This window comes from Aythya marila (assembly GCF_965140915.1).
Source record: "Aythya marila genome assembly, chromosome: Z".
In the NCBI taxonomy this organism is placed as follows: domain Eukaryota; kingdom Metazoa; phylum Chordata; class Aves; order Anseriformes; family Anatidae; genus Aythya; species Aythya marila.
Genome location: NC_139080.1, coordinates 4,820,700 through 4,831,660, shown reverse-complemented (window position 1 = coordinate 4,831,660; position 10,961 = coordinate 4,820,700). Strand labels below are relative to the sequence as shown.

At 36.0% G+C, this 10,961-nt stretch overlaps 1 protein-coding gene across 1 annotated transcript; it reads right to left on the bottom strand.

The window, feature by feature from the left end:
• Window positions 1–661: 661 nt before the first annotated feature.
• Window positions 662–9,012, bottom strand: SYT4 (synaptotagmin 4; the record flags this gene model as incomplete). Its single annotated transcript, XM_082782601.1, has 4 exons — window positions 662–1,423; window positions 3,673–3,793; window positions 5,292–6,106; window positions 8,979–9,012. The coding sequence occupies 4 exons, from the start codon at window positions 9,010–9,012 to the stop codon at window positions 1,116–1,118; spliced, it is 1,278 nt and encodes a 425-aa protein (XP_082638727.1). The 3' UTR covers window positions 662–1,115.
• Window positions 9,013–10,961: the final 1,949 nt, after the last annotated feature.

Here is a 10,961-nt window from a genome sequence, read left to right as displayed (position 1 = left end):
AGCTAAACAGCTGGATAAGGTTTTGTACTCTGTCTCACAATTTTCTTTGTTTTCCATTTAATGAAACAATCAAAAAGAGAAACTTTTTTTTTTTTTTTTTTTTTTTATATATTACTGAACGGCTTGAAATATAAATTGTGAAAGGTAATTGACAGTAGTGTCCTCTGTGTTTCCACATCTCATTTTAAGTGCTTTCTCTTGGCATGAAATACTAAAGGTGTAATCCTTATTAAAGAAAGAATGCAAGCCGTGCTTAATCCCAAATTTTAACTTTACTGTAACATGTACAGTCACCCGTAAAGGAGCCCTTTTGACAAGACAATGTATGTTAACTTAACAATTTATAGAATGTATCTTTTGGTCACTGTAACAAAACAGGTTATATATATACATATTAAAAAATCTAAGTGTAAATAATTATAGAGTATTTCCACACATAAAACAACTATTTGCACATGATGTGAAATGTAAAGCAAATTGCTGAAAATTTTTTCAGTCTTTGGGATGATCAAAGTATAAGTAACTGAAAATTACAACTAATGATTGAATTTTCATAAAAGAAGGTTTTTGATAGAGGGGCAAAAGGAATGCCCCTCCTACTCACCCTCACTCCCCATTGCTTTTAGACTCAACCCCTTCCCACAATAAGCCACCTTTTTTTTTGGTGTTCTTGGATCTAGCAATATATTTTAATGAGGTTATCTTCTCCTGTATAACAGTACTAATAAGGTTTCCAGTGACTTTTTTTTTCTTTTCTTTTTTTTTTTTTTTTTTTTTTTTTTTTTTGTAAAATGTAGTCCTTATTGAAGTTTATACTGCTTCAGAAGTTTTAGGCTATGTAAACTACAGAAGAATATAAATTTAATCAAATTAAGTGAAAGCCTAATGAAACAGAAAATCCTTTATTTACTGTGAAAATTCAGTTACCTTCTATTTTGATAATTCAATCCAGTTTTTATTGCCCCCCCCCAAAAAAAAAGAAAAAAAAGAAGAAAAAAAAAAAAAAAAAAGTATTGTAGTTACAAGCCTGTAATTATACATAGCAAAGAAAGAAAACTGCTCCTTGCCTATGGAAATGTATATAGTTTTTCAAGTTCCAACCCCTCTTTGAGCTGCTAACCATCACACAACATATGCCATTTGGCAATTTGTCTCCTAGGATATTCACAAATTTCCTTCCAGTGCTCTCCACCTGTTCCTTCTGCTGAAGATCCCAAGGTTAACTGGCCAATGACTTCATTTCTTGACCCTCTATCTGAATCTAAAACCAGAAATTCAATGCTGATATCATCAAGGCCCTCACAAGGAATGTCAAAGACAAACAATTCATTGAACACTGCATTGGGGGTACACTTCTTCACATGGGTTTTCTTTTTAGAAATTCTTTTCTTAGCATGGTACAGGTTCACTTTGACATAAGGATCTGCAATGAAAAGAAAGAACACAGGCAAGTTATTGGACTGTCATTTAGAAATTCCTTGATCTAGCTGATGGGTGGTAAATTTTGTAATATACCAGAATTATGTCCCAGTGAGGGCTGGTTTCAAATTAGTAAAGATGATTTTTTTTTTTTTTTTTTTTTTGTGTGTGTGTGTGTGTGTATGTGTTTGCTTCTGAATTAGTCTCTTTAAGCTGCTTTTATGGCCACCAAATATGTAATCAAGACAGTCAGTAGTTTAGGGTGTGATTCATCTAACCAAATGCTGGTGTCTCCTCCATGAGATAAGTCCTGCCCTGTAGTCCGTTAACCCTCATCTTTACATCTCTACTGCCTCTAAAACTGGTCTGAAAGAACACAAAATTGTAATGAATTCTGACAAATATATATCACTATGTATTTACATGTAGCAGAAGTCTGCTTTTCACGCATTTTACAATTTTTACAATCATTTGTGTTAATAAGACTCATGGAAAGCAAAGCCTCAAAACCAAGAGAATAATCCCATGCTGAGAGAATGGATGTAATTCATTTCAGTTGCTTTTTTTTTTTTTTTTTAATAGTCAATTAGCTTGATTAAATTTCTCCCACAAATTTTTATTGAACAAATTTAACATTAAATTTTACTTGTAAGGCTTGATAGGATATGTACTTGGCTTTATGTCTGTACTGTACTATTGAAAAAGGGAAGAGAAAATATCCATATTTTATCTCTGTTAAGTAACTGAGTGTTTACATTCCTTGGAAGTTTTCAACTATTGCAAGATTCCTTCAGTGTTGTCTTCAACAGTGGCTATATTTTTTTTTTTTTTCAGAGAAATTCTAAGGAACACTTTAGAAATCATCCCTTTCAAGTACATTTATTTTGCATTTATATTTACATGTATTTCAGTGCAAATATGTGCCTGTTTCCAGATTGTAATGGTGCAGAGATGCAATGCTAATTCCTTTCTATCAAGTGAAGTAGTCTATGATGCATATTTAGAAATTTTGTGCCAAAGCTATCAGAGTGAAATGGTCAGATAATAATTTTTTTGTTACCTTGGATTGACAATGGTTTGACAGGAGTAAGGTACGATAGAATAGATCTTCACTTTCATAGTCTATCATCATAATAAACATTTTAAAAATTGGTTTTATATAATTAAAATGTTCATTAGCTTTGGAATGAGAATATGCTACACAAACGCTAAAAATATCAAAATCGATATCCATCAGAGCATTCATGCCATTGTTCATTTATTTTTAAATAACCATTTCTGACTGTTATTTCTGGCTAATAGATAAGGCTGGAATATTCGTCTTAATTTTATTAAGACTACTAGGAGAACTCATCACCGATATTTCTTGGTGTGAGAAGCAGAAAGACTGTGTTATTGGCTGTAGTAATTATGATTCAGTGGTTGCAAAAACTACTTTTTTCTTCCTTCAAGAAAATCCTTTGTGTTGAAAGAGTTAAGTCTTATAGAGACTCAATAGCAGATGTGCTACACTTTTTATAGTCCTCTGCTGTGTACTGTTCTTGTGTATTTGTCTTATTCTCAGGTGGTTAGTATATTGCATTTTAAATTTTATTATATTATGTTATCTAGCATTAATGTGCATCTAAATGCAATTCTAGTATTGACTTCAAAGAAAGTTTCACTGAATGCAAAATGGCACAAATCATGAGAAGGGACTGCAAAATCTTTAGCTTATCCCAAGCAGTGGGATAGTTCACCTTTTCACCTTGTCAAATAAATGTTAATGCTCAGTGGGCCAAATTCAGCACAGCTGTAACTGGTTGCCTTTTTGGATGCTAAGCTGAAATATACCATAATATTTGAGGATCTATGAGGATCCTCAGATGGGGATCTCACTTAATGAGGATCTCACTCAATGTTGATTGTAAGTAAACTGATCTTTTGTCATAAATAAAACCTTTTAGTATCTGCAAACAATATCCCATACTTATGGCAGATGGGTTCTGTTCAAGACAATGACAAAACTCATTGTCTTCCAGTGCTAACAGATGTCATATTTTTTCTAGTGTGTTTGAAGAATAAATTTCTAAAACATATACCCTGCAAAATAAAGCATTGACCTAGATATGAATGAAATTAATAGACTAGAAATAATACAGACAGCTTTTCTGCATTTCTCAGCTATTTTTAATATTTGAAATGTCACATTTCAACTGTCTTCTATCTGATTATTGTACATACTTTGAGCTTATTCCTTAGTAAAACCATTACCTGATAATCCTGACACATCAGACTTAGGTAGATGCCTGGCTTTTAAAACAACAACAGTTAGCGTATTTGTTGTAGACTGATAACAGAGAGAGATCAGTAATTCTCCACGCCCAGATGATTTCTGAGGAAATAAAAGGAAAAAAAAAAAAAAAAAAAAAAAAAGACTATTTAAGAGCAATTATATAATTATATTGACAACACTTAGAGCTAATATTTCTCAAATGTCAAATTACCGTGCATCTCAGACTGGTGTAAAAGTGTATAATTAATGGAGCTATGCTGTTTTGCCTAGCAAATATAACTTCCCTGTACTACAGTTACATAACTCTTCTTATCATTGATTATTAGACTGAACAAAAGTAAATAAGTAAATAAATAAATAAATGAAAATATGGGTTGACATGACATCATTATATTCACAGATGATAAATGGAATCCTATGGGGGTGTGAGGGGGATTCTCAGTGAAAGAAAAACATCTTAAGGAAAAAAAAAAAAAAGAAAAAAAAAAAACTTCTGTGAAAACTATGTTGATAAAAAATGAAAGGTAATTCACAAAAATATCTTCAGTACTTCAGTATAACCTTTTTAGCCATTAGCTATTCAAAAACAATTAGTGAAATCTCATCCATGACACTTTCTAAAATAATATAAATGGAATAAAAGTGAGATCAAAGATTTTCTCTATCATTATTAGATTTAAATTTGCAGGAGTTATTTAGTTCACCAGAAGTCAATGGAAACAAACAAAAAGAGTACCTTATGTTCCAGAAAACCTAGTAAGTTATCAACAAAATACCAGTGACGTAGTTAAAGTTGTAATATAGTGATAGAATATCAAAATAATATTAGTTAAAGGTGTGTTGTTTGGGAGACATTTATTTAATTTGTCAGCATGCTTGTTCTTTGAAAACAATCAGATTGAAAGTCAATATACAGTCCACTTCCTTAGCAGAGACTAAAAGACTTGTGTGTGAGGCATGTGCGTTTCTGTGGTTCAGCTATGATTGTAGTCTTTACATTCTGAAATTATAAAACAATATATTACATATTTTTATGTATTTTAGATATTACATATTTTTAGTCTAGTGAAGTTAATATGCTTTGGCATTGACTTCAGTGGGGCTTTGCCATCTCCCTTATATCTTATAGTCCTTAGAATTGCTACAGCCTCTGCCATGGTTGTTATGAGAGAAAAGGTAGTTACAGCTCTGAAGTGAAAGAATGTGCTACTGCACCACCAGTAGAGTCTCAAAGAGGTTCCAGTTCCTTCAATAAAGACTACCTGTATTCTTTAAGAACTTGCTTATCAACCCCTGGAGATGAAGTGAAAGATTTGCATCGATTTCAATATACTTTGAGAAAATATGATTTCAAACAGAAAAGAGGAGTATAATAATAATAATAATAATAATAATAATAATGTATAAATCTTTGCATTCTTTCCTGTAATGTTCTTTGATTTCATTTGTATAGCTACTTCCTTATGCTGCCACTATGGAAACATCTCAATAGCTCATATGGTAAACTTGTACTCTTCTCTTTCTCTAGCAACATTGCACAAGAATCATAGCTAAAACTAGTACAACACTTCTAAATTTTAAATAAGAAATATGTTACCCTAACATTTCTTTTGATGATCTCTCTGTCCATTAGCATCCTTCCTTCTGACAATTCAATTCCTGCAAGGGGGATGAGGACTTCTCCAATGACATCATCTCTGGAAAACCTGTCAAAGCTCAAGATCATAAAGTGAAGTGTTAAGTCTTGAATTTGGCTGTAGGGGATCCCATAGAATGTGAAAGTCTCATCAAAAGCTGGATCTAAGGTTTTTCTCAGCACTCTGGTTTTCACCTTGTGCTTTTTCTCAGGCAGAATTGTCATTTTGATGTAAGGATCAGAAGTCATTGACTGTTCATCCATTGCTGGCAGACCACGTGCTTCCTTGATGTTCACTACAAATGCCTTTTTCTCAAAATTGTACTCTAAAGAGAAAAAAAGAGTTCCTAGCTTGTCTTGTTTTTCTTCAGATGACAAGGATGTGATGGACTTTAAGCTATCAGGGGATACTGAATCTTTCTTCCTTTCTGAAAATTGTTTTGGAGACACATTTTCAAGATTTGGAGAGCTCTGCATTTTAGAGGTTGTTTTGGGGAAATTGCCATTTAGATCTTTCTTCTCCAGGTCTAGATGGAGAGAATTCTTAGGCATTGCCGATTTGTTCTTTGCTTCACTTTTATCATCTGCTCCAAACTTCTTCTTACTGTTGAGATTCTCAGGATAAATATCAACTCCCTTCAGAACATGGACAAATTTATATGGAGGGGTCTTATTGGATTTGGAAGATTTGCGCTGGCAGCAGATCCAAGCAAAAAGGGAGACAGAGAAGACAAGGCCAAATGCACTAAAGATCCCAACCACTGTAGGAATTTCATCTGCAAATTAAATAAACAGCAACAAGCACATAAACAGCAATGCCTTGGACTCTGTGTGATATTTAATAAAGTAAGAATTTAGCAAAATAAACTGATACGGGATGGTTATAGCAGCAGAGTCAATGGACTGAAAGTGCTTTGCATTGTACATATCGCTCGCCACCTGCAGGCGTGAATGTGCAATCCCATACAAAGACAATTTCTATGTTAGTATTTTTCCATATATTGGGTGTCTGGAAGGAAAATGCTGTTCTCATCCTAACAGCAATAATCATAAGTGATATAATAATAAGTATATAATCATAAGTGATAGCTCGACTATCTCATCCCTCTAGGTGTAGTTTCTGTGTTTATATGTCAGTGAGTAAAACTATTTCAGGTTTCATCTTTGAATTTATGTAGCTTTATTGGTTAGGTAATACCGATTCTGAAGTATGTGTTACTTATAGATACAGCATCTGCTTTTCACACCACTTCCTAGAACACTTTGTACACTCAATTAACCCATTCTTATGGTCTAATCCCATAACTGCAAGGTATCTCTTGAAAAAAAAAAAAAAAAAAAAAAAAAAAGTTTACTGGTTAAAAGTTATAACACTCAACAGTTTCATTTCAATAGGATTTTCAGTACTTTGCTGGAAAAAGACTACCATGTTATATTTAGGATATAAAAAAGGATATATTTAGGATAATTATATTCCATGTGTATTACACAGATGGATGTGACACTGGGCAGTCACACGTGAGTCCAAAGCTGAAAAAATTGCTTAAGTGATACCTTTCAATTTAAAACATTATGAATCAAAGCCATGGGGAGTTTACAGGAAGGGTCACTACTTTTTAGCAGCATATAAGAAAAACATAAAAACTGAATTCTCCTCTAGCTTAATATGAATCCTATAGTAAAATACTGAATGAAGAGAAAACTGAGCAAGCCTTCCAACCTCAATTGTCATGTGGATACATTAGTTACATATAGAGTATCATTAGCCCTTCACAAGGATTCATCGAAAGGGCAAATGAGCACAACTAATTGGAAATCCAATTTTGCCCATAAGTAACACTACTAAGTGAGTTTAAAACTCCCACAATATAACAATAAGAGCTTAATCTTTATTCTCTGCAACAATGGAGACCAGTAGAATATTAATGGAATGACATTGTTTATGCATAAAAGCAATTGTGTAACAGTTCTGGTTCCTCTAATTCACATCCAGGAGGATCTGCTAATTATTTGCAAAACTATCCCCCTCTATGAATTACTAAATCAGGTTCATCTAGGTAAAAGCTGGACAAATAGATGTGCTAACACAATAACTTTGCTTTTCAGTGCAATGAGTCAAAAAAACAAACAAACAAACAAAAAAAAAAACAATAGTAACGCAACAAAGTAGGACATAATGTTCCAGCACAGAAGGAATCAAGCCTGGCTATTAATTGCTTCTGACAATACTCATGCCACTTCACCTTTACCTACAAACTGTATCAATCTACGTACTTAATCATAAGGATTTAATGAAAGAACTGAAAGATATATACATAATCAAAACCTATTTTTTTCCAAATTAAACACGTGGCTCTGAGTTACAAGAATTCCCTGGGCTGCAGAAATTTAAATGTACATGGCATAAAGATAGAAAGTAAGGAGTAATTGAAAATTAATTAGAATATTTTAAATAGCTTTTAAGAAAGATTTTCACATTTTCAATACTTTTTCAAGAGATGACACAAACATTTTATATTAATGAAAATGATGCTATATTTTTATTCTACAACTACTGAAAGCAGTGGTAGAATCAATTTAGTATTTAAAATATTAATTAGCTGACTTAAATAAGTAATTAGATGAGGATGATGTCACAAGCATAGCTAGAGAAATCAAGTGGGTGGGGCAGGTAGGAAAGAAGAGGGAACGGTAACTAAAATGTTTTTATATTTATAGCTAATTATATTACAACATGAATTTCTTGCTGTTGTCATAATTTAAATGAGTTAGTTATCATTCAAAGCAGTGTATTAATAGGAAATATCACTTATTGATCCTGGGAGAAATTATTGTTTCAGTTATGTGATGCAAATCTGGAGTAACTTCACTTAAGTCAGTGGAATGATCCCTGAATTAAACCACTGCTAAAGCAAATAACATCCAGGCTAGAGTCAATATTTGTAAAGCAGAGTTCAGAAACATTTCTACTCACAGCTTTTCTGAGTAAAGCCATTTAGTTACCTGTTCCATAAGTGCATATTATGACTTTTTCTGAAACTTCCTTTATCACAGTTATTCAATATGTAAAAATGACACAACTCAAAAGTTCATTGTTACCATTGCTATTCTCAGTGAACACAGATTAATCAAGAATGAGCTGTTTAGCCAAAAACACTGGGATCCTGTACTTTCATCCTCCTAGCAATGTTCTTTACAGGACTACATTTGACTTTAACTAAAGGTTGACAAGTCTTCCTCTATGACAAGAAAAGAAGAATGACAATTATTTCAAGAATGACAAAGATTTTATCTGTGGCACAAGATGTATTTACATCATTTAAGTCCAAAGCCATGCTACTTCAACTGAGACAGAGAAAACAACCTCATCCAAAAATGCACCCAGTCAAACCTCTCCATCTCCCCCAGTGATTTAGTGTGGGGAACGGGCAGGGGGAAAGGAAGAGAGAGGGATAGAAGGGCAAGAAAGCAAATTTCCCCAACTTCTGGAATCGAACAGAACTAGGGAAAATAAGGTTCCTCCCAACACGCCGCGGGCGGTGAGGCGCTGGGGTGGCTCAACAGAGCCTCCCTGCATGCTCTGCTCCTGGGGAAGGGAGCAGCCCCCAGCAGACCCTAGCCCCTCTGCCGGGACGGGGATGCGCTTACCGAAGTGCTGGCGACTGGCCGCGATCGGAGCCATGTTGGCAGTGTGTGCTGCCCGCGGAGCTGGGAATGATGCCCGCGGTGCAGGAGATGCTGTCGCCGGACCTGGGGATGCTGTCCACGGTGCTGGAGCCTGAGCCTCACCCCCGGTGTCCAGAAACCTGCCCGGAGCCCTGTCTCTCAAACCACCCGGGCAGCCGGCTTTTCCAACGTGTTTTTAAAAAATAATAAAATAAAAAAAAAAAATCGGAAAACAAAACCTGGAGACACGAGCGGTGGAGGAGGAGGAGGAGGAGGAGAGGGGGCTGGAGGAGAGGGGGGAGGGGAAGCTTCGGTCCTCCCCTTTGCACACTGATTTGCAACCCCCTTCCTGTTTTGGCTCTTCTGAGTAGCTCTGCTCCGAGACTGAAGACGTGGTTGAAACCCAAATTGACGCAATCCTGACGCTACAGGGCTGAAATCAGCACCTTTCCCACTTCCCATCCCCCCCTCCCAACCACCACACCCTCCCTCTCTTCGTCCCTTCTCTCCCCCTTCCCCCCCCTCCATCTTCCTTCGGATTGAACATGCACTCATCGATTATTTTAACTGCCCTGTTGCAGGATATGAGCTCTCACCCTCTGTCGGACACAGACAAGGGAATGCTAATTCAATGTGTCTTGCGTAATACACGGGTGTGTCTGTTTTTCTGGGGTAAGATCTATTTATCTGCTGATTTATCTATCAGGCTACAATGATGTGAAGGAGATGCCAGCTCAGATGGTCCAGACACCTTGGCTCCAACTGCAAGGCAGTTTTCTCCTATGACTAACGTGATACACTTAATAGATTTGAATCACGAAAACTCCTGATGTACCTTCTCCCTGTCCCTCCTCCCTGACTTCTCCCCACTAGCCACCCCCATACAAAACTCTAAGCCCTAACTTTGCAAATATATTTCTCTTCTCCTCTTGACCTTCCTGCTTGTCTGGGAAAGAGCTGACTCTACTGAGATACTTCTGGATTTTACCCATTTTACATGTCTGTCTACCAGTCTGGACTACGAACATGTAAGGGGGAGGAAAGGGGCTGGCAGATAGGAGGACTGAAGGAAAACAGAATGAGAAAGCAGAGCTGCCTGTAACTAGAACCACTACAGCATAAAATAAGCCGAGCTAAATTCTGGTGCAACAGAGCTGCAAAACTAGCACCTGGCATCTGACTCCTCCTGGATTCAGAATGGTAGCAGCCAACTTTGGAGACCAACTGCTGCATAAATGGGAAACAGGTGTAGTTGCTTTTCTGAATAACAAAATTTAGATGCAAGCATAGTCTGGCATGACCCTGCCCCACAATGGGCTGCTTGGACGTCTTACCTCCCCTTAAAAACATGTACTTCCTTCAAACTGAAGCCAGTGAAGTTTCTTGAAGTTCAGAAATATAAAAATTGGAAGGCCAAGGAATCATTGCAAGCTATTGTCCAAACACAGCTGAATGAAATGCCTATCTAGTCCTGAGAACTGGAAACACACTGACTAATATTGTTTATGCTTATCTGCTTCTGTTACACCTTTAGCAACTTGGCCTTGGTATGTACCTGCACAAGACTTCCATGAGCAATCAAATCCACTTCTCCAACCTTCTTTATATCCTATCCCATTCAATAAAACATATAAAATAGCTTCCCACCACCACTCTTTTTACAAACACCTGGAGTCCAATGAACTATTTTTTCAGCTTTTATGTATGTTTTGGCAGCACAATTTGATCTGGGATGTTTGGGTTCAGATGTTGGCACTAATCCATGTACATCTGGCTCAACTTCTCTCTTTTTCCTGTCAGTCCTCCCTCCTCTCAGCCCTGCTATCCACTTCTCTTTCTCTGTCCAAAATTCATCTGTGCTCAGAATGTGCATCCATTAAAAGTAATTACATTTGATTTAAAACCTCTTTCCAGGTATACAAGCCTCCAGACATGACTGAAATAAACAAGATCCTTAAGTGAATT